The sequence below is a fragment of the Aethalodelphis obliquidens genome, unplaced genomic scaffold (assembly GCF_003676395.1).
Source record: "Aethalodelphis obliquidens isolate GAN/ISIS:26980383/991018 unplaced genomic scaffold, ASM367639v1 scaffold1, whole genome shotgun sequence".
Taxonomy (NCBI): Eukaryota; Metazoa; Chordata; class Mammalia; order Artiodactyla; family Delphinidae; genus Aethalodelphis; species Aethalodelphis obliquidens.
Window position 1 is genome coordinate 18608795 of NW_020837945.1, and position 25156 is coordinate 18633950.

The following is a 25156-nucleotide window of genomic DNA, read 5'->3' on the forward strand; positions in this document are numbered from 1 at the left end:
GGCACGAACCCGTGTCCCCTGCATCAGCAAGCGGACTCTCAACCACGGCGCCACCAGGGAAGCCCTCCCATCGTGTTTTTAAGCCACTGTTTGTCATGCATTCTCTTCTGTGTTTATCCTGTGCTCTATTCTGTGCAGTAGAATGCATTTTCAGCTGTTTCACGTGACTTGCTAGCTAATTTAAATCCAGTTTTATTGTCAAACTGACCACATTGTAGATCACAACACTGAAGTATTTTGTAGTACAAAAGTGAATCTACTTTTATAAAAGCCAAAGGGAATTAGCCAAGTAACCCATTTCGAGCAGACTTTAAATGGCAGCAAGTTGAGTTACCACACTTGGATGGAGAGTCCAGAGATTCAGATTTTCAGGCCAGTTCCACCGCCAGCTGGCTCTGTGGGCAGGCCACTTGACCTGGATTATTTCCCTCCCATCTGCAAAATGAGGTAATTTAAGTAAGCCAATCCTCTCAAAGACCACCAAAGAGCCAGTGGATTGATGCCTGCAGAGTCTCAGCTGAATTTGGCATTATTGTTTACCTTGCCAAGACTTTTTAGCTAAGAAGCCAAGCACAGATTTTGTTCCTTAGCTGTGAAAATTCCCTTTCAATTGCAGTGTGTGTAATATAAATTGTGAATTTTTAAAACAAGAAACCAGGTTGTATGATTATCAGTAAATATGCACAGTGTACACTGAATTGAACCACTAGGATTAAATGGTGCCAAATTCCTAAAGTTCAGCATTAGCTGAAACATTATGATACTTAATTATCTTATTATGATACTTAATTTATTTTGGTCTCTTTCACTTGAATTCTGTTAATTTTTTTTTACCTGAGGATCAAACCAAATAAACAGAAGGTTTGTTTTAAAAAAAATTAAAGTGTGCATGGTCCTATATGGAAACTCCAGGTATATATACTACCAGATTTTTTTAAATTAAACAACTATTTTTTAGAGCAATTTTAGGTTCACAGCAAAATTGAGTGGAAAGTACAGAGAGTTCCCACATAATCCTCTGTCATATCATAGGTTTTTAAGAATAATGCTTTTAGAATTAAAAAGAGAGGAAACGTAAACCCTGTTAAACTAAACCCGTTTCTGAAAAAGGACTTGTTGTATTTTTACTACTTCTCTTTAATTCCTTATTAAAAAAATTTTAACAGATTTTTTTGGTTTAATTACTTTAAAATTTCTGATGTGTAACATTCTAGTATGTTTCATCAGTTTTGAAAGTAATATAAGCAAGGTTGTAAAATCCAGTCTTTGCTGAATTTTATTTTGATGTTAGAGTACAATGAGTTTTCTATTTTGCCATTAGTCCCGAGGGCCTATTAAATAACCAGTATTAGTCCTTTAAAAAAACAATCTCATTTGAGGGACATACATTTCTTGGCTTCTGTGCAATATTAGAAACCTAAGAGCATCTTTACACGACGAAATGAAGTGTCATTTTCCGAATTAAAAAAAAAAATCAAATATCCTTTTATAAATTAATGCTGTACGTGTCCTTTTGATGAACATTAGATTTTACCAGGGTAACTATCTTTCAGTGACTTTGACTTTGCATTAAAATCTACTCCTCAGCAGACTGGCCTAAGGTCAAGTAAAACAAGACACTGTTGTCTGGCAGCTATTACCCAGTTTATGCCACAAGAACTATTTCAGGACAAAGTGGGGAGTATCTGATATCTTCTCCTGATTGTCTCATAAACTGATTTAATAGCTTTGGGCCAGACATTGAATCTTTCCCGATAACTACTTGTAAAATAGAAAAACATTGCTTAGTATTTCGGACATTTGTAGATATGGCAGTATGGCTTGACAGACCAGAGCTAATAAATCAGGCAAGCATCTTCAGGCCACTGGTCACTTCTGGCCTCCTGTGGCCTTGAAAATTGGGATGCCTCAGATATAAAGTATTCTTGCTATGGTTGATTGCCTGCCCTGAGAAACCATGAAGAGTCCACTTGGAGAAAGGTATATTGGTTTTGGATGAGGATTTTTTTTCCATTCTCCCAACTCATCTGGTTTTAGTTTGTTTTGTTTGTTTGTCTTATTTGTTCTTTTACAGTATTCTATGTAAAAGCAAAAGAAAAATGTGACATCACTTGCATTATGTCATTTCTTTCCTTATAGTTTATATCTTAATGTTTATCTCTGGGGCTAGGTTATAATCTCCTGAAGGTAGGCGGCCTTAGACATGTTTCTGGGAAATGAGATTTATATTATAAGAGATCCATCACACAGCTGTTGGGGAGCTGAGATGCAGTGATGCATATGGAGAACTAGCCACTCCATGGACTCAAGGGTTCCTTTCTCACCAAGTTCCAACTGCACACAGCCCTTGGGAGCAACGTGTCTCATTAATTCTTGCATTCTCTGTGACTCACAATACGATGCTGTGGGCACCATCGATTGTTTCAAAGGTTTGAGGAATGACAAGATCACGCTGTTTATCCCCTGTGATTTGCTTAGATTTTATCTAAATATTATTTATTAAACTAAATACGTAAATATCATGAGACGTGCATGTTTCAGCTAGAAACAGACTAAAATTTAAGCACCTTTATAGAAAGAGGTTTTTTTCTGTTTTTTTTTTTTTTGTTTTTTTTTTTTTTTTTTTGTGGGGCTTTTACTTTTTTGGCCTTTTCCGTTGCGGAGCACAGGCTCCGGAAGCGCAGGTCCAGCGGCCATGGCCCACGGACCCAGCCGCTCCGCGGCATGTGGGATCCTCCCGGACCGGGGCACGAACCCGTGTCCCCTTCATCGGCAGGCGGACTCTCAACCACTGCGCCACCAGGGAAGCCCAGAAAGAGAGTTTTAAAGAACACTTTTAGGGAATTCCCCAGTGGTCCAGTGGTTAGGGCTCTGCACTTTCACTGCCAAGGGCCCGGGTTCAATCCCTGGTCAGGACTAAGATCCCACAATCCCCTTTTATATAATGGGAGTGAAAAGTTTTTTTCTTCCCCTTCTTAGGACATTTATCTCTTTATGTAGCATTTCAGAAAATTTCATGTAACGGACTATGAAAGTAAAAAAATTGTTCTTGTCTTTCTGATATGTGGACAACTTGTATTCCTTGCTCATTTGTAGTCGTTGCTTTAAATCTCTTCTCGCATGTCTTGCTTGAAGGATTGCAGTACCTTACTCAGTGGTCTCCCTGCTTTCATGGTCTCAAAACGCTAGTCCATCCTTCACTTGATTAAAGAGTTTACCTGAAAATCAAACTTGAGCACATCATTCTTGTTTAAAATATCCTTTGGCCTATGTTGCGTCCAAAATGGCATCTGAAACCTTAGACTCTAAAACTGGAGTCCACCATATTTCTCCAGTCTTATTTATTTCTGGACATTTTTTCCCACTTACCATGTGTTCCAGCCACAGTGAACTTCTGTGTCTTATACAGATATGCTTTGTCCCTTATTCTTTCTTTGCACAGAAAGTTTCCTTTTGCCATCCTTCCAACCATCCATCCATCCAATATGGTCATGTTTGCCAACACTGGACCATGGATTGGGAATAGGACGTTAAACAAGATAGATACTGTCCTTACATCTTGCAACTTCCCATTCATTTCCTACATGTCACACTCCTGCTCATCCATTTAGACTCATCTCTAATGTTATTTCTATTTTGAGGTCTTTCCCAGCACATATGTTTCCCAGCACATATCTTTCCCGAGCAGATATGTTCACTATGTTGGCCCATCACTTTATCTCTATTACAGCGTTTAATTTCTTCATTCATCAAGACATTTATTGCCTACTGTGTTCAGAATCTATGCTGAAAGCTGGGGATACTGTAGTGAACAAAGCAAATAAAAATTAAGCCCACAGCGCTTCCCTGGTGGCGCAGTGGTTGAGAGTCCGCCTGCCGATGCAGGGGACACGGGTTCGTGCCCCGGTCCGGGAAGATCCCACATGCCACAGAGCGGCTGGGCCCGTGAGCCATGGCCGCTGAGCCTGCGCGTCTGGAGCCTGTGCTCCGCAACAGGAGAGGCCCCAACAGTGAGAGGCCCGCGTACCGCAAAGAAAAAAAAAAAAAATTAAGCCCACAGCTTATACATTATGTTGTAATTATCCAACTTTCACCCTTATGAGAATGTGAATTCTTATAGGACTTTATGTATCAATATTATCTTTATATCTGAAGTACCAGCAATGCTAAAAATAGTTTGCATGATATACAATTTAAAAATATATATATAGCAAAAGTCTAAGGAGTTTTCATAATTTAATTGAATTAAACTCTCTGTGTATGTGTATATATGTGTATTGTATAAACATATAATACACATATGTGTATTTGCTTCAGATATATATATATGTGTATGTGTGTGTATATATATATATATATATATATATATGTTTATTTATTTATATTTTTGCGGTATGCGGGCCTCTCACTGTTGTGTCCTCTCCCGTTGCGGAGCACAGGCTCCGGACGCGCAGGCTCAGTGGCCATGGCTCACGGGCCCAGCCGCTCCGCGGCATGTGGGATCCTCCCGGACCGGGACACGAACCTGTGTCCCCTGCATCGGCAGGCGGACCCTCGACCACTGGGCCACCAGGGAAGCCCTAGATATTTTTTTAAGAAGTAAAATTTTATGGATGTAGTTGAATTTCTCTGTTTTCCTCTGTGATTCCATACACTTGAAAAGTAACCATTACTTTAATTAAATTTCTTGATGATCAAAAAATAAAATAAAAACACTAAGCATATATTAAAATAATAATAATACACATATGTGTATATATAGATTTTGTTTGTTTAGGAAGTAGAAAAATGCTAAATTTTCTATTAGCTTACAAAGAGATTAAAATGTCCAAGAAAGAGGAGTGGACAATCATTTATTTTGATTCTTCCCAGTGATTGCCTAGGCAGTGTCAATCTGTCATTTTTTAATCCTTGTCGCAATTGAATGGCAATTTTTTGTATGATTAATTTGCAGTCAGAGATTCATACTAGTTAAGTTAAAGTTTCACTTAAGACATGCAGGAAGTATTTTAACCATCAAGGTAATGTGGCAAGGAACTTGGCTGTTTAAGGAAGCAGGACTCAACATTCTAAAGGTACTAGTCTTTCCTGGATTGATTACTTCACCATTCTAAAAGCTGTATAACCTCTCTGAAGTTCTTTCAGCCCATCTTTCCTTGTTACTGTCACTGGGATAAGGCCCTTGGGATGCAGACGGGATGACATGAAGCTGTTTTCCGTTCTTGCAGTTGGTGAGTTTGTAAGCGATGCCCTCCTCGTTCCCGACAAGTGCAAATTCTTACACCAGGAGAGGATGGATGTTTGTGAAACCCACCTTCACTGGCACACCGTTGCCAAAGAGGTACCCACCCATTCATTCTTTCTACTTTTAAAGTGAAGACTTCCTAGGAACTATGGGCAGTGACATTTTAGAGGGTATTTGAAGGCAACAGCTGTGTTGATAAATATGTTTTTTAAATTATTATTGTTAAAAATAAAAGACTTCATGAATATTTTAAGAGGATATCTTGAGGCAACAGCTGTGTTGATAAATAAGTTATTATTATTTAAAAAACCATCCATGAGTATTTTATATTTAGTTAGATTTGTTATGTCTATGCCATGTTTTATAATTTAGAAACTACAATTTTATACTCCCTATAAACCTTCAAACATACCTTTAAAATTTCTTTTTAATTTATCTCTTGTTTTCTTTTGTCATATACCAAGTTTTCAGGATTTAACCTTTTTCTCTATTATCTGTTCGGGAATACAGTGGGAGAACAATAGCTTGTCCTGTACCAACCTAAAAGCTACAGTTAGAAAGCTCAGTTTCTAAGTTGTGCCACCCAATTTTGTGTTCACCATATGCCGTGCCACCACCTTCATTGATCCATAGTAGATGAGTCTATGTCACCAATTCTAAGCTTTGCTAACCCCTGCTTTTGGCAAAGCTGATAAGAGACATAAAAAAGTTAGCATAAAATGTCACCTTTTTTGAGGGGGGGCTGTGCCACGTGGCTGGTGGGATTTTAGTTCCCCCACCAGGAATCAAACCCGGGCCCTCAGCAGTGGAAGCGCAGAGTCCTAACCACTGGACCGCCAGGGGATTCCCCAAATGTCACTTTTTGATATTACTACCTTCAAAACTGCTTTGTCCCTTTGATATATTATGAGGTTTTTCTAGTAAATTTGTATAGTTTTTTTGTAATGCGATCAGTCTCCTAGAATTAGCCTACTTTATCTAGCTCAGTGGTTCTCGAATGGGGTCAGTTTTACTCCACGTCCCTTCCCAGAAACATGAGCCAATGTCTGGAGACATTATTGGCTTAAGGGGTGGTACTACTGGCATTGGTGGCCAGAGGCCAGAGCTTCTGCTAGACATTCTTCAGTGAACAGGACAGCTTTTCCTCTCCCCTTGCCCTGAAGAATGATCTGGTCCAAAATGTCAATGATACTGAGGTTGAAAAACCCTGATCTACCTTCATTTAAACATTGCATCATAGCCTTAATGCTATTAGGCAGAAAACACCACTTAAGATTCAGCATTAATTTTGCCTTTTTTAAAATAATATGTTTTAATTTGCTGGCAAGCGACCTTGTCTTTATATAAAAATGTTTAAGAGCAGATATTAAGAAAACAAACTAAGTAATTTAAAGCCCAGTACCCATCTGATAACGTCATTTTTCATTTCTTCTTGAGTTTAAAAAATTTTTTTTGTTGTTGCTAAGAAACGAAATGACTCTAATTCCTATGAGGTCAAAATACACTCGTAAAATTTCATTGTTTACCTATGTGTGTTGAATTATCATCTGTCACCGCTGGATGCTTTCAAAGCTTTATGTTAATTTAAATGTGTGGGAATTTAGCAAATCCCAGGAAAGCAAAAGGATATTGAAGGAGAAATCTCTATTGACTTTAAGTTCTGATTCATAGCAGAGGATAATTTCTTCTCTTCCCAGGATTGTTATTTTGGAAGTGAGCCAAGACAGTTAGAATTTCTAGAATGCGATAGGTCTGAGTGAGAGAGGCTTCCATACATATGGGAGGTAGAAGTGGGTTGGGGGGATATACGTGAAACTACCCCTACTTCCTGATATGCTAATGAAGCCAGAAAGCACTGATTCTCTGATAACTATTCACAATGCAACCTCTTCTACATCTTAGCTCCCAATTAGTTTCTATTCTATTTTTTAATTAATTTCTATAGTATAACAACATATCCTTATTAAATAAGTAACAAAGTTAAAAATTAAGGGTACCAAAAAAGCCTGTGCTAAAGAAACTCTGTTGTAAATCCCCTCGAAAAGCAAATGATTCTTTCCATTGTGAAATTGGTTCTTGATACACTGGGCCTGTGTGTTGTTATGATTGAGATTTTCCTACAATGAAGCACATCTATTCCAGTACTCTCACCGTTTTCTCCTTACCTTTTGTAGACCTGTAGTGAGAAGAGTACCAACTTGCATGACTATGGCATGCTGCTGCCCTGTGGAATTGACAAGTTCAGAGGGGTGGAGTTTGTTTGTTGCCCACTGGCCGACGAAAGTGACAATATTGACTCAGCAGATGCAGAGGAGGATGACTCGGATGTCTGGTGGGGTGGAGCAGATACAGACTATGCAGATGGGAGGTAAGGTGGCCTTTATGTTTGGTCTTTTGTAGGTGCCAGAACATCTAGCACATAGTTTTATTTCTTCTATAAATCTGTCTATCTTTCTGTTTCTCATTTAAATAATCTCTGCCCACTCCTATCAGATTTTGTTTTTATGGAAAAAAAATCTAACCATGAGGTTCTGTTCTGGTTATGGCCTACCATTTAATTTTAGTATAATTGATCAGCCATCACTGAGTTAATTTTAACTATTTTATTTTACTCTCAAGAGTTGGGATCAAAGTTCCACTGATGTTATAATAGGTCACTGGTAGTACTACAGAGAATTGAGATCTGGGTGAACGACATGGCATTTTGTTTTGGTCTGTAATTTAGAAATTTGCAGGGGGGATTTAGGAATCATTTCATCACTCATTAGCTAAAACTGAATTTTTGTTAAGAAAGGTTTGGTTTTGTTTCTGTTATTGTGGGTTTTTGTTTTTTGTTTTTCTTGGGTTTTTGTGTTTTGTCATCTTTTCCTATATAAATGAAGTCAGAGACAAACTTAAACATTTGCTAAAGTTCTTTAACTGGGAGGGACCTTCAAGATGGCGGAGGAGTAAGACGTGGAGATCATCTTCCGCCCCACAAATACATCAGAAATACATCTACATGTGGAACAACTCCTAGAGAACACCTACTGAATGCTGGCAGAAGACCTCAGACCTCCCAAAAGGCAAGAAACTCCCCACATACCTGGGCAGGGCAAAAGAAAAAATTAAAAACAGAGACAAAAGAATAGGGACAGGACCTGCAGCTCAGGGAGGGAGCTGTGAAGGAGGAAACGTTTCCACACATCTAGGAAGCCCCTTCATTGGCGGAGACGGGGGGTGGGTGGGGCAGAAGCTTTGGAGCCACGGAGGAGAGCACAAAAACAGGGGTGCAGGGGCAAAGCAGAGAGATTCCTGCACAGAGGATTGGTGCCAACCAGCACTCACCAGCCAGACACGCTTGTCTGCCCAGGCGCCTGGGCAGGTGGGAGCTGGTAGCTGAGGCTCGGGCTTCAGAGGTCAGATCCCAGGGAGAGGACTGGGGTTGGCTGCGTGAACACAGCTTGAAGGGGGATAGTGCGCCACAGCTAGCCGGGAGGGAGCCCAGGAAAAAGTCTGGAAATACCTAAGAGGCAAGAGACCATTGTTTCGGGGTGCGCGAGGAGAGGGGACTCAGAGCACCGCCTAAACGAGCTCCACAGACAGGTGCGAGCCACAGCTATCAGCACGGACCACAGAGACGGGCATGAGATGCTAAGGCTGCTGCTACAGCCACCAAGAAGCCTGTGTGCAAGCACAGGTCACTCTCCACACCTCCCCTCCCGGGAGCCTGTGCAGCCCGCCACTGCCAGAGTCCCATGATCCAGGGACAACTTCCCTGGAAGAACACATGGCGCGCCTCGGGCTGGTGCAACGTCATGTCAGCCTCTGCCACTGCAGGCTCACCCCGCATTCTGTACCCCTCCTTCCCCCTGGCCTGAGTGAGCCAGACCCACTAATCAGCTGCTCCTGTAACCCCACCCTGTCTGGGCGGAGAACAGACGCCCTCAGGTGACCTACACTCAGAGGCAGGGCCAAATCCAAAGCTGAACCCCAGGAGCTGTGCGAACAAAGAAGAGAAAGGGAAATCTCTCCCAGCAGCCTCAGGAGCAGCAGATTAAATCTCCACAATCAACTTGATGTACCCTGCATCTATGGAATACCTGAATAGACAACAAATCATCCCAAAACTGAGGCAGTGGACTTTGGGAGCAACTATAAATGGGATCTACTTTCTGCATCTAATTTGTTTCTGGTTTTATGTTTATCTTAGTTTAGTATTTAGAGCTTATTATCATTGGTAGATTTGTCTATTGATTTGGTTGCCCTCTTCCTTTTTATTATATATATATATATATTTATTTTTTTTTTCTGTTTCTCTTTTTGCAAGCGTGTATGTGTATGCTTTTTTTGTGTGATTTTGTCTGTACAGCTTTGCTTTTACCATTTGTCCTAGGATTCTGTCTGCCCATTTTCTTTTCTTTTTTTTTTTTTAAGTATAGTTTTTAACCCTTGTTATCATTGGTGGATTTGTTTCTTAGTTTGGTTGCTCTCTTCTTTCTTACCTGTTTTTTTAATCTTTAATATATATATTTTTTTATTTTAAGAACTTTATTTACTTTATTTTACTTTTTTCTTTCTTTCTTTATTCTTTTCTCTTCCTTTTCTTCTGAGCCGTGTGACTGACAGGGTCTTGGTGCTGTGGCTGGGTGTCAGGCCTGAGCCTCTAAGGTGGGAGAGGCAAGTTCATGACATTGGTCCACCAGAGACCTCCCGGCTGCACATAATTGGCTGCACATAATATCAAACAGTGAAACCTCTCTCAGAGATCTCCATCTCAATGCTAAGACCCAGCTCCACTCAATGACCAGCAAGCTACAGTGCTCAACATCATATGGCAAACAACTAGCAAGACAGAACACAACCCCACCCAGAGAGAGGCTGCGTAAAATCATAATAAGGTCACAGACACCCCAAAACATACCACCGGAAGCCATTCTGCCTGCCAGAAAGACACTATCCAGCCTCATCCACCAGAACACAGGCACCAGTCCCCTCCACCAGAAAAACAACACAACCCAATGAATCAGCCTTACACACTGAGGACAGACACCAAAAACAATATGAACTACGAACCTGTAGCCTGCAAAAAGGAGACCCCGAACACAGTAAGTTAAGCGAAATGAGAAGACTGAGAAATACACAGCAGATGAAGGAGCAAGGTAAAAACCTATAAGACCAAAAAATGAAGAGGAAATAGGCAGCCTACCTGAAAAAGAATTCAGAGTAATGGTAGTAAATGTGATCCAAAATCTTGGAAATAGAATGAAGAAAATACAAGAAACATTTAACAAGGACCTAGAAGAACTAAAGAGTAAACAAACAATCATGAACAGCACAATAAATGAAATTTAAAATTCTCTAGAAGCAATCAGTAGCAGGATAACTGAGACAGAAAACGGATAGGTGACCTGGAGATAAAACAGTGGAAATAACTACTGCAGAGCAGAATAAAGAAAAAAGAATGAAAAGAGTTGAGAACAGTCTCAGAGACCTTTGGGACAACATTAAATGCACCAACATTCAAATTATAGGTGTCCCAGAAGAAGAAGAGCAAAAGAAAGGTACTGAGAAAATGCTTGAAGAGATTATAGTAGAAAACTTCTCTAATATGATCAAGTGCAGGAAGTGCAAAGAGTACCACACAGGATAAATCCCAGGAGAAACACACCAAGACACATATTAATCAAACTATCAAAAATTAAATACAAAGAAAAAATATTAAAAGCAGCAAGGGAAAGGCAACAAATAACATACAAGATAATCCCCATAAGGTTAGCAGCTGATCTTTCAGCAGAAGAACTAGAAATAGAATTACCATACAACCCAGGAATCCCACTACTGGGCATATACCCTGAGAAAACCATAATTCAGAAAGTCATGTACCACAGCATTCATTGCAGCTCTATTTACAATAGCCAGGACATGGACGCAACCTAAGTGTCCATCGACAGATGAATGGATAAAGAAGATGTGGCCCATATATACAATGGAATATTACTCAGCCATAAAAAGAAACTAAATTGAGTTATTTGTAGTGAGGTGGATGGACCTAGAGTCTGTCATACAGAGTGAAGTAAGTCAGAAAGAGAAAAACAAATACCATATGCCCACACAAATATATATGGAATCTAAAAAAAAAAAAAAAATTCGTTCTGAAGAACCTAGGGACAGGACAGGAATAAAGACGCAGATGTAGAGAATTCACTTGAGGACACGGGGAGGGGGAAAGTTAATCTGGGATGAAGTGAGAGAGTGGCATGGACATATATACACAACCAGATATAAAATAGATAGCTAGTGGGAAGCAGCCACATAGCACAGGTGCTTTGTGTCCACCTAGAGGGATGGGATACAAGGGTTGGGAGGTAGACACAAGAGGGAGGAGATATGGGGATATATGTATGTATATAGCTGATTCACTTTGTTATAAAGCAGAAACTATCACACCATTGTAAAGCAATTATATTCCATTAAAGATGTTAAAAAAAAAAGTTCTTTGTCTGGTTTTGTGATTTTTAAGACATATATTTTCATCTTTTTTTCTTTAGAATCTTAATCCCATAACTTATAGACTCTTTTTTTAATTAAAGGCAAACATTTATAGTCAGATCATAAAATTATAAAATCAGCAACTTTTGGTTAGAAAGGCCATCTGGTTCAGACATCAGTTTCATCCTATCTCATCCCCCAAAGGTGATGATGACATATCACTTCACTTTTTCCTTCAGTATTTTCTCAGATGTTCCCTAGTGTCACAGATTTCCAAATAAAACATTAAATATGACCTTAAGACTTATAATAATTAATATAAAGTTTTCTGATTTTTATATAGTCAGGCACAGATTTTTTAATAACATTTTGTAGAATTTTAAAAATAATTTTACAGAAGTACAATCTATTATACAAATATATAAGAATCTATGTACACTGAGTTACCCTAGTTTTCATTTCTTATCAGTTAATAATGCAGGCTTCTCTGGTGGCTCTTGCCCAATTTTATCATGACTCTCTTGTTTGTTAAGCTCTTTTGTGTTTCCTCTTTACGTGGTTTAGAAAAATTGAGTTTAATGTATCAAGCATAAAGCTAAACAAATTCTAAAGATCGGGAGAAAGAAATAAGGCGTAAGTTAACCGAATGCTTACAATATTTCTTTATGTTTCTAAGAGATGAAAGTTAAATAGTATAAATTCTTCTTCTCCCGTGGCAGGAAACATCAGTGAGAGTAGGACTGGCCAGTGGGAAATCTTCTGAGCATTGCTTTCTGGTCCATGGCTGGTCCCCTCACCTGTGTTCCATGTGCCAGGTGTAGAAATGTCCATTGGTTTGAGTTTAATTGCCACTTTGTCTAAAAGTTGGAGTTGCTTACTTCTTATTATTTTTATAGCTTTTTCATATTATTCCTCAGTCATATCTGGATTTGAAAGTTTAAGGGTGACTTCTTGAAATGATTCTTGTCTTGTCACCGGGGCTCTTACTATATGATGCCAGTGCAATCAGTATTAAAAAGGAAATTTGAGGTTGTTCAGCCATTTTCTTTATTCCGGTCTGTTGGATACTTGATCACTTGTTACTGAATTGACTCTGTACTTAGTAAACAACCCAAATAATGGTGAGTAAACCAAGAAAGCTCCATGACTGCTGTTAAAATCATATGGAGCTAGCTGTGTACTTGTAACCCTGTATCAAGGTTAGTGACCCGCCATCCATGATGATTTATATACGAGGGACTTCTATAATTAAAAATGGGTATTTGTGCTTTACCTGAGAGTGACAGACTTTTGTCAGGCCCTCCTCCACAATTAACATATCTTTTGTGTCTTTTAAAACCTACTTTTTATTGGGAATAGATTTCAATGTGTTTTGATCTTTTCCTCCTACACTTCTTCCAACTTACTGACCTAATTGAAAGCATTACTAACATCATATCTTATGAAATAGTTCTCAGTGGCCCTTTCTTTTCCTACACCCCGTCTCACCATTCCTGGTAAGAGACCCACAGGGCTTCCCATTCTGGCCTCAAGTCCCTCATTTATTTATTACCATCAGTCAGTAACTGTACCTTCTTTTATACCCATCTCTCTGGTTATGTGACTACTATATGCCTTCTTTGTTACAATCACCAAACTGTAGGGCACTATTATACTGTTCTTTAACACTTTTTTTTCTTTTAATTTATTGCATTACCTATTATTCGGGCAACTACACAATTTATTATTCAAACCAAATTTGACACTAGGACCACAGTCTTAACTAAAGGACTTAGACAAAACCAGGTCATATGGTCACCTTGCCTATCTCTGTTTTCAGTTATATCACTGTTCAAATTGACATTCAGTTGAAATGTAGCTGGCTTTTCCTAGTCACCTTCATTTATGTGCCATTTCTGCTGTCTGCAACACAGTCATCCCTTGAACTCTGTCATCACTAAGAAATGCTGCACCTATAGGGTTTCCAGATTCGACAGTACTCTCTAAATATGATCTTCTGATCTTAGACCTACAACACTAATTATGTCCTACTGATTTCACCCTTCCCTCATAATAATCACCTCCCCAATTCAGGCTTTTAGTCCATTATCCTCTTTCTTTTTTTGGTTCTTTCTGACCAGGATGGACCCAATGGATAACCGTTTTTACATATTCATTTGAATATCCTGGACTTATTGATACCCTTCACATTTTCTAAAGATATTTTCATCAGTCCTCCATATTTGGGAAAAATTAATTTCTCCCTTTAACTGCTTCTTAGTTTGCTAAGGTTGATGTATCATGTCATATAACCCCACCAGTTAATTCCATTTCTTATTCATGCTGTAACATCAGCTGGGATCTTAATGTTACTAGATACACCGAATTATCACTATTTGATGACCTATCACCTTCCATATAGCAATTGATCCAAGCCAACTCCATTCTCCTTGGTTCTTAGCATCACTCTCCTTCATGCTCCTCAAATGACCCCTTCACAGTCATCGGTCATCCATTGTGAATTTCTGCATCGTGGTACCTGTGATTGGGTAGGTGCTTGGTACATGTTTGTTGAATAAACTAATGAATTTTCTCCTCTACCTCAACATCTCTTTCTACCTTCCTCCATCTCTTGGTTCCCCATCGTCCCTTTTATGATTATGTTACATCTACATACTTGATCGCCTCCACTTCCTGTCTTGGATTTTTAAAAATTTATTCAAGATTATTTTTTAGAGTAATTTTAGGTTTACAGCAAAATTGAACAGAAGGTACAGAGATTTCCTGTATACCCCCTGCCCCCACACGTGCATAGCTTCCCCCATTGTCAATTTTGCCACCAGAGTGGTACATGTGTTAACAATCAGTGAACCTGCATTGACCCATCATTATCACCCAAAGTCCATAGTTCACTTTAGGGTTCACTTCTGATATTGGACAAATGGGTTTGGACAAATGTGTGATGACATGCATCTATCATTCTAAGTGTCATACAGAGTATTTTCACTAAAAATCCTCTGTGTTCCACCTATTCATTTCTCCCAACCTCCCAAACCCTGGCAACCACTGATTTTTTTTTATTGTCTTCATAGTTTAACCTTTTCTGGAATATCATATAGTTGAAATTGTACAGTATGTAGCCCTTTCTTGTTGTGTTCTTCCACTTACTAATAAGCATTTAAGGTTCCCCTGTGTCTTGTCATGGCTTGATAGCTCATTTCTTTTTAGTGAGGAGGAATATTCCATTGTCTGGGTCTACACAGTTTATTTCTCCATTCACCTACTGAAGGACACCTTTGTTGCTTCCAAGTTTTGGCAATTATGAATAAACACCTGTGTGCAGGTTTTTGTGTGACTCTAAGTTTTCAACTCCTTTGGGTAAATATTAAGGAGCTCAGTTGCTGGATCACATGGTAAGAGTCTGTTTAGTTTTATAAGAAACCAACAAACTGTCTAACAAGTGGCTGTAACATTCTGCCTTCCCACCAGCAATGAATGAGAGCTTCTGTTGCTCCATACCCTTGCCAGCATTTGGTGTCATCCGTGTGCTGGATTTTGGCCATTCTAATAGGTGTGTAGTGGTATCTCATTGTTTTAATTTGCATTTCCCTGGTGATATATGATGTGAAGTATCTTTTCATATGTTTATTTGCCATCCACATATCCATTCTTTTATTTTCAGTCTCCCTTGTCATTTGCTCCTTCACCTCTACCTGCAACCGTGCTGTTTTCCTGAACTGCCACTTCCTGAGTTCAGACCATCATTTACCTCCTACTAGACTAACTTCGCTGATTACTCCTTACTACATCAATGCCTTATTTTCTTCTGTTACCCTTGTACTTTCTTGTGTTCTTATAGGACCTTGACTTCTATTCCCATCCCTTGGAATTCATTCTTCTTGCCCCGCAAGCCTTTGTTTACTCTTTTCCCAGGAATACTCCACGCCTTCGTAATGTTTCTATTCTGCATTTTCAATCGTATTGACACTTGCTGGGAAACAGTGATGGTTCCTGCTGTCTATAGAAAAGTGTAAATTCCCCAGAAGGGCATTTAGTACTCTTATTACTTGGCTCCAGCCTGCATTTTAGCCTTACACTAAAATTTGGGGGTTTCATTTGCCTTAAATGAAACCCCCAAACCTTGGCCATTTCTTTCTCTGAGCTTTTGTTTTCACTTCTCTGCCCCTTTTGAAAATGTATTTCTTTTTTGTCAAATGGTGTTAATGTACCACAAAGACATTTGTCAATTCTAAGTTGCTACATCTTATTAGGACGTATAAAATCCTATGTATTCTTTTTTAATAGGCAGTGTATTAGAGTTACTGCTAGATAGCTTTGACTTTTTTTTTTTTTTTTTGGCTGCGTTGGATCTTCGTTGCTGCATGCGGGCTTTCTCTAGTTGCGGCGAGCGGGGGCTACTCGTCATTGCGGTGTGTGAGCTTCTCATTGCAGTGGCTTCTCTTGTTGCGGAGCACAGGCTCTAGGCACTCGGGCTCAGTAGTTGTGGCTTGCGGGCTCTAGAGTGCAGGCTCAGTAGTTGTGGTTCACGGTCTTAGTTGCTCCGCTGCATGTGGGATCTTCCCGGACCAGGGCTTGAACCCGTGTCCACTGTGCCACCAGGGAAGCCCAAATCCTATGTATTTTTTAATGCTCCCCCCAAAAGATGCCTCCTTTACAAGTCTTCTCTGACTTTTCCTTGAAATACTCTTTCTTCTCCTACCCTTGCTCTTCCTTTGTATTCTTTTATTTATACTGCGATTTCTCTTCCAATTAATTGTCATCATTTCTCCTTTTATCTGCTAGGATTCAAGCTGCAAATTATGTACAGATATATTTTGCACATTGGTCTTTAAGAAATATGGGCCAAATTGAATTGCTTATTTTTAAAAAATTTTTCATAGCTTTTGGTAATGATTTTGTGGTCCATAAATGGATGTTACAGAATCTCTTGTGTTTTAGCTCAGATCTATCCCACAGAAATATAATATGAGCCACATAATGTACTTCTTACGCTTTCTAATAGCCACTGTCAAAATAGTAAAAAGAAACTTGTGAATTAATTTTAATAACATTTTATTTAATCCAATATATTCAAAATATTATTTCAACATGTAACCAATATGAAATAGTTATCTATGAGATACTTCACAGTCTTTTTCGTTTGTTTCTTTTACACAGGGTCCTCAAACTTAGCACATATTTTACACCTACAGACCATCTCATTGTCATTTGTCACATTTCATGTGCTCAGTAGTCACACGTAGCTAGTGGTATTGGTCATTTGGTCATTGTAGCTCTAGATACTTAAAATTTCTAATCACTCTTTATTTTCCATTCAGACGAAAGGTTTATACACCCAGTAATACATTCTAAGGTTGAACTAGGAATTTTTATTTTCTTTTGTAACTTGATTTTTTAAGATTCAAAGACATACAGAGGGCCAACAGGCACATGAAAAGATACTCAACATTGATAATTATCAGAGAAATGCAAATGAAAACTACAATAACGTATCACCTCACACCAGTCAGAATGGCCATCATTAAAAAGTCTACAAATAATAAATGCTGGAGAGAGTGTGGATAAAAGGAAACCCTCCTACACTGTTGGTTGGAATGTAAACTGGTGCAGCCACTCTGGAAAACAGTATGGAGGTTCCTTTAAAAACTAAAAATAAGACTACCATACGATCCAGCAGTCCCACTCCTGGGTATATATCCAGAGAAAACTCTAATTTGAAAAGATACATGCACCCCAGTATTCACTGAAGCACTATTTACAATAGCCAAGACATGGGAGCAACCTAAATGTCCCTCAACAGATGAATGGATAAAGAAGATGTGGTGTGTGTGTGTGTGTATATATATATATATATATATATCCACATATATATGTATATGTGGATATATATATACATAAATATATACACACAATAGAATTTTACTCAGTTATAAAAAAGAATGAAATAATGCCATTTGCAGCAACATGGTTGGACCCAGAGATTATCATACTTAGTGGAGTAAGTTAGATAGAGAATGACGGATATCATATGATATCACTTACATGTGGAATCTAAATTATGTTACAAATAAACTTATTTACAAAACAGACTCACAGACATAGAAAACAAACTTATAGTTACCAAAGGGGAAAGGGGAGAGAGGGATAATTTGGGATTAGCAAATACAAACAACTGTGTATAAAATATCAATAGATAAACAACAAGGTCCTACTGTATAGCACAGGGAATGATATTCAATATCTTGTAATAATAGAAAAGAATATGAAAAAGAATATACATATGTATAGCAATCACTTTGCTGTACACTAGAAACTAACACATTGTAAATCAACTATATTTCAGTTTTCAAAATAAAATTTAAAAAAAAAGAAAGATAAATTAGAACTGGAAAAAAAAAGTAAAAGAATTGTTTTGAACTTAATGTAGTTAGGATATCAGGGCACTTGCATCACTTCATTTTGGAACGTGTTTTTCTGTTAGCCCTGCAGGCATGTATGCCTTCTTTCTCATCTGGCAAAGCAGAGCGAGAGAGGTATTGCATCACTGACCCACACACAAGCTGGGCTCCTGCCGCTGGTGGCTGCCTGGTTCCAGGAACAAGCCTGCCTTGTGACGCTGGAAATGTAGAATCAGAGTAAGAATTTATTTAACACATCCTGCTTGAGAGGTCCTTAGGGGACACTATATGACACGTCTTGAAGAGGGGAAAAGAAAGGGGAACTCTGCTCCTCCAAAATGAAATTTGATCCACAGCTTAATGCACTTTGTTGATTGGTAGGTAATGAGATTGCTTTTTGAAGGAGATGAGTGTTTTCCCATTGGTAATGAGGCATTTAGAGAAACATTCTTTGTAGGATGAGCTCTGTTTTATGACCTCATTGAAAAAGAGGTAAGTCTTTTAAAAGATTGAGTAGAAACAAATCAGTCACTGTTCCCAAAATTTATTTGTAAATAACTCAGTATTTATTTCTCCGGTATTGTAGTGATTAAGTTCTCAGGCCACCTCAAAATACCTAGTTAAGTGATCAGTAATGCAGCTTACTTATGTTAATAGTATACAGATTCCAGCCACCTTGGGTAAGAATTTTTCCATGGGAAAATTCATTGGAAAACTAATGTGTAAAGACTAATCACATATCCAGTCTAACCTTGGGAGTGAGGGCCTGGAGGGTGAGTTCTCCCCCACCTGGAACTGCAAAATCTGACTGAAACCACATAATCCACAGAGGATGATGAATTTGTAGCGAAATGACTTAAAGGAAGACCCTCTAATTCTTTTATAACAACACATTGCCTCTAGGGAGTATGTCCTTACATTTTTTTCAAAACAGAATCTCTAAGGATACAGTTTTGTGTTTTTAGAGTTGCAGGCATTAGTGAGAAAGTGCTCACAGGTAACCTGATATATCTTCCTGGATAATTAGATGATATATTTTTCTTTTTCCTTTTAATTAAAATAAAAGTCATTAAGATAGATCCAGACGAGTGATTGCTTGTGACCACATCTCACCATGTGCTTCTTTAAAGGCTGTATTTTGTAGCTCAGGAGAGTTTTCTTTAGTTGATGAAGGTTTCCTCAGTAGTGTGTGCGCATGTGTGTGTACATGCATGTGTGTACACATGGGAACATGTAATACCTTGTGATGCTCACTGAGCCCAGTCAGCTGAATCAGTTCTGGCGTTTGCCTTGCCTGCACTGTACTTGAAAAGCCAATCCACTATCACTGACTCTCTGGGTACAGTGGGCCCTTTTTATTATTATAGTTTTTTTTATATTTTTAAATTACTTTACAGATGATTTACAAAAACAAGAATAAAGGGATGGTAAGAAATAACTTCATTTAGAAATTTTAATAAGAATTAATATAGTGAATATCTTAATTTAAATTAAAATTTAAATACAGTTAAGCCAGGGACTTCCCTGGCAGTCCAGTGGTTAAGACTTCACCTTCCAATGCAGGCGGTGCGGGTTCAATCCCTGGTCAGGGAGCTAAGATCCCACATGCCCCGCGGCCAAAAAACCAAAACATAAAACAGAAGCAATATTGTAACAAATTCAATAAAGACTTTAAAAATGGTCCACATCAAAATAAATTAATAAATAAATACAGTTAAGCCAGATTTTTATTTCATCTCTTCCTGGTTTTGAAGGTAAGGATTTCTGAAACGGGCAATATCCTTTGAATAAAACTAGCCGCTAATCATCTGCCATGCATGAACCCGAACTGTAACCACCTTACAAATACTGATTCCAGGTTCAAATACATCTCTGTTCAGTTCTAGCCTCGTACTTCTTGGTCGTTTTCTTGCACTTGCATTTTCCCTTGATAATTGTAAAAAAAAAAATCAATACTTCAAAAACTTTAAGAGCTCGTAATTTTGTTGAAGAGAAAACAACTATCTTCTGTCCATAATTGCAAAATATTTTCAAGTTTGGATTTATAAACACCCATGAGAATCATTAATCCAGTCCTTTTTTTATTCATTTTACATTTGTTCTTTACTTCTCATTGCTTTTTAGATACTCCTGCATTTGGTATTTGTCTCCTTATAAAGTATATCAAAAATATTCTGTTTCACAAACATCATAAAATTTGTTGCACATACATCACAAAGGAGGAAAGAATACTGTCACACATGTTTTTAGCAATTTTAGCAATAGTTTCTGCTTTTGTTGCAAAATACTGAATGATGTCATCCAATGACTAACTGGATGAGAATACCATATTTTCTTTTTGTTCTTAAAAATGCATTGCTCACTTTGCAGTTCTTGAGCTTGAGAAAATTCATCTAGGACATCATCATCTGAAGACTCATGGTCTGAGGGTTTGCTTATGTGATCAATTTTAGTCATCTTCTGATTTGTTTAATAATTGTGAAATATCTCCTGTCAATTTTCTCCTATTTGCCAATGCGGAAAATGAAAATTTTTGATTTTCACTTGTATTCAGGGAATGTCTCTAGATTTATTTTATTCCTTCTTGAAAGATGATGCAGTATTTGGAGAACACAGTAATAAAACTATGACAATTCCCCTCTTGCATCATCCTTCTAGGCAATTCCTTCATTCTTTTATTTTCATGTTATCTGGTCTTCCTTAACACAGTGGGAAATAATTAGTGAGTAATGATGAAATAATTCTTGGGATGATAAAAATAAGAAAATTGCAGAAAAAAAAGTCTTAAGCATCAAAAAAAATTCCAGTTGAGTGATATGGTAATTACAAGATAGAATGAGTTTTATTCCATTTGAAAAAAATATTTTAAGAAAAAAATATTTTAAGAAAGTGTAAAAATTAGAATTATTGACCCTTAGAAGTAGATACAACTGCTCAAAATGAAACTTAAAATGTAAAATTGTGTCCAGTGGAACCTGGTGGTATTCCAGGGGTCATCAGGAGTTTACATTTATTATGAGACCTGTGTGACTTTATTAAACACTTGACCTAATTTTCTACAAGCTAGGTACTCAACAAATATTTGAGTTGAATTGAATTGACATTCAGGTTAAACGCATACACAGACATAATTGGTATCTCAAGGTTAAGGTAATGGGGCTTTAAAACAAAAGCTACCAAGGAATATCATTGCAGACATGCAAGAATTAAGTGAAATTGCATCAGGAGTCTCTAAAGCTAGAAATATTGGGGAAAAAAATACTAGGGCCTTTAGGAACATTTATTACAACCGCTTAGCACCCTTACTGTAGTTACTAATAGAATATCTTTCCATTGCTTCAAAAAGTAAAATAAAATAGAATAAAATGAAATGAAATTGGAGTTGTAAGATTCATCTTTATTTGAACTTTTGGATAAAAGTCCATTCTTAAAGTGGCTTTCTTATTTGAACGAGCAAGCATTTTTTGTTCCTTAGTGTCAAATTGGAGCTCTTTATTGAAAACATCAGTAGGCAAAAATTTCAGGGAGACCATCTCACCTCCCTTAGCTGTTGGCAAGCATTGTGTGATTTTAAAAATGAGTAAACAAACATTGGTTTACAGCAATGGTTGTCAACTGGGGGCGATTTTGATGCCCAAGGAACCTTTGGAAATACCTGTGGACATTTTTAATTGTCTCAATTAGGGGGGTGGATGTTCCTGGCATTTGGTGGGTAGAGACCAGGGATACTGCTCAGCATCCGAAATACACAGGACAGCCCCACAGCAGAGAAATGTTCGTAGAGCTGAGGTTGAGAAACTGGTTTAGAGGTTTCTTTAGTACGGGAAAGCTAGGGGTATTATTCTTTTAAAAAACAAAAAAACACAACTTCCATTCCAAGCTTTTGCCTCACCCTGATCTCCTATGGACAGAAAAGCAAACACCCCAGGAGTCTGCCTCTTGAATGCAGCTTTTGTGCACATGGGCATGTTTGAGGTCAAAATAAACCTTTCAGACATAACTGCATCCAGAGCTTAAAATGTGCTCAAATACAGTGGATGATTAAGTCTTCTTATTTGCACTCAGTTACTTCATTAATTCTAATCATTATGTCAATTATTTTTTTCCTTTTATTAGTGTCACTACTGTCCATTTTGACTACACTAATATCAGCATACTTTCTGGGACAAAATGATCATGTTTTGAAATATTTGATGTATTTAGAGTCCTGAAAAACTAACTCCACTTAAAATATTTTCCCTTACATCTAATTAGAAAAATGTTTAAAGTATGATAATTTTTTAAAAGGAGTTGGGTCAAGGAAAATCACCTATAATTTGACTTTATTGTAAGTTTTATGTTTCTATTTGTTCTTGTTTTTATTTAGTTCTGTTTGAAATAGAAACTTTTCATTTTTAAAATAATATTTTTAAATATTTTAAAATACATTTATAATTTGCATATTTACACCCTTTAATTATGTATAGTCCTTCAGAATTTATTCATCCATATCTTTATTGTCAGACATTTTTTGCTTCCTTTTTTTATGTTATAGAAGCCAAGCTTTTGAATTCCTTAATGCGTCTAGATTTTCCTCCCATATTATATAATATTATAATTGCTTTAAAGTACTTTTCCAAAAATAGGACAACTGGGTTAAAAGATATGAATGTTTTGAGAGGACTTAAAGTTTATCTAAATGTTTATGCCCATTTACAGTGAGATATGGACAGCAGGTGGATTTATTTTGTCATTGCATACTTACCAGTACTGGATTTTTACTGTTAATAATAACATGTTCCTTCCACATACTGTCAAGTTTTCAGGCTTTTCTAGACTATGAGTGTCATGACGGCATGGAGTAAATTTTATTGCCTTCTTATATCCTTGTCTGTGGGCAAGTAATAATAATCGTAATAGATATTATGTAATCTTGCTATGTGCAAACCAGTGTTCTGAACACCTAGCATATATTAACCTGTCTAATGTTCACCGCTTTTTAATATCTATTAGTTTCTTGTAGAATGATTTAATGAATGTTATTTGGGCTTTTCCAAAACTAGGAATAGATTTGTGCTGATTTATCTATTCTTGAGGATTTACATTTTTTTTCTTCTGCCAAATAAATATTACAGGTATTTCAGGTGTAAAATTCAACAGAAGCCTTCTGTTGATTCTCATTCCATTAATTACACATTAAAGAAATATCATTAATAATCTGCACTTTTGTCATTCAACTAAATTTCTTGCATTCTACCTTGAGCACATATAAATTATAATTTTAAGAATGATTAATTTATTCACTTTTGATTTAAAAAGTTTCAGACTAATAAATAATTTTGATTGAATAATTCATACTGGAGAGAAGTTAAAAATGTTTGATGTTTACTGATAGTATGGTGTACGTTGGTTCCATGTTTAATCTGCGCTAGCTTCGAGCCTTCCATGGGGGAAGCGGGGGCTGGGAGTATGTATAGTCTCAAGCTTTAGATTAGTTTAATATTTACGATGGGAAATGTGAAAAATATATATATATATACGTTGTGTCACATGCCTAGAAAAAGGCCAGAACCTGCAGAGGGCTAACTTAGGGTACCTAAAATAAGCGAGCTATTTCTCTTCAAGTTCTTGCCTTTTACTTATTTGTTTACTGGGGGCGTGGAGGGAGGGGGAGGGGGAGATTAATGGAGGGACAGAGAATTTATAGACTCTACTTCTAGGTTAGTAGAAGTCTCTTCAATCTGATTCCCTTTAAAAGGAGAAGCATCTTATTTCTCTGTAAAATGTTCCACAGAGATATGTCTATTTTATAAAGAATGGGATTGTTATGAACGGAGAGAAATATACATTAAAATTAACATCTCCCTTTGGTCAATAGCTAGGCCATTTTAATGTTGTTATTGATGTTTTCAGTTGGTTTGGTCACATTATTAGAATCAAATAAGGTAGAGATGGAGCTGATAATATAGCTTGTGAGCCCATCATGTTAAAACTGACTATTTATGGAGGGGGAAATGATAGTCCAGTAACCCCAACCCAAGGTAACATGTCAAAGTATAAAACTTAATGATGGTAAGCTTACTTTGAATTGAGGACAGTTGTGTCCATGGCTGCATTTGAAGCTGTTAATGGAGTTCTAGTGTAAATAACAGGAATATGATTTCATGGTGTCTTGATCTATCTTTCCTGTAAGAATATGTGGCACGTGAAATACGTTGACCTAGACACGACCACTGGGAGTGTTTTATTGTACCCGCTACATGAGCACGATTATGAGATTTTTTAAAAATCCATTTATTAAGCCCTCTAGGGACCTGGGACTCACTCACCTTTGCTCCAGAAGCAGAGAGAATTGCTAATAACACTGGGTACAGACCATTTCCAGTCATTTCCCAGAAACTTGAGCAGAGACCGACACAAGCTGATGCTCGAACATAAGGGATAAAATATTGATCATGGTCACTATTGCAGTCGGCATAAAAAGCTCTTATTGAGGCTTGCTTTGTGGGTGGCACAGTGCTAGGTATAGTTGAAAGTCAATTTAACTATGGTCTGTGTGCTCCAAGAACTTTTTCTCAGAAAATAATCACCAGATGGTAGCGTGGAGAGTGCATTTCACAAACACGTTATTTGTGGTTTGTGAAAAGTTGTCATTGAATCATGGAGTAAGTTATGCCCATGTTGTCTTCCAGTTACCTTGGGATGTGGAAACATTCATAGCCTTACCTGATCTCAGGCTGTTGTGAGAATGTGTCTGTTAGTGGATCAGTACTTTCTCTGTCTTTAAAATTGGTTCTGAGAAAGAGAGGGAGAGAGACACTTAATTTGGCTTTATATCTTGTTTGGATGTCTAGAGTTAAAATTCTTTGAATATATAATCTTTCAGCCGCTTTACTGCCTTGCATTTTGAGAAGGTGGTAGTAAGTGCTGACAGGGGGAAAAAACTAACAACTTTGGAAGAGGGTCACAAAGTGAATCATGCAAATGATACATTACAGCCTTAAATCTTTGCCAGTGGATGAGTCAAGAAAGACTAGATTTGATGAAACAGTCTGTGGCTTTG

At 37.6% G+C, this 25156-nt stretch overlaps 1 protein-coding gene across 6 annotated transcripts in view; it reads left to right on the top strand.

Moving 5' to 3' along the window:
* Positions 1 to 25156, top strand: part of APP (amyloid beta precursor protein) — a 275370-nt gene that overhangs the window by 108090 nt on the left and 142124 nt on the right. For all 6 annotated transcript variants that reach the window (XM_027101867.1, XM_027101878.1, XM_027101888.1 and 3 more), the window contains exons 4-5: positions 5229 to 5341; positions 7420 to 7613. In XM_027101867.1, the coding sequence (XP_026957668.1) occupies positions 5229 to 5341; positions 7420 to 7613 (307 nt within the window). The remainder of the gene's footprint in view (positions 1 to 5228; positions 5342 to 7419; positions 7614 to 25156) is intronic.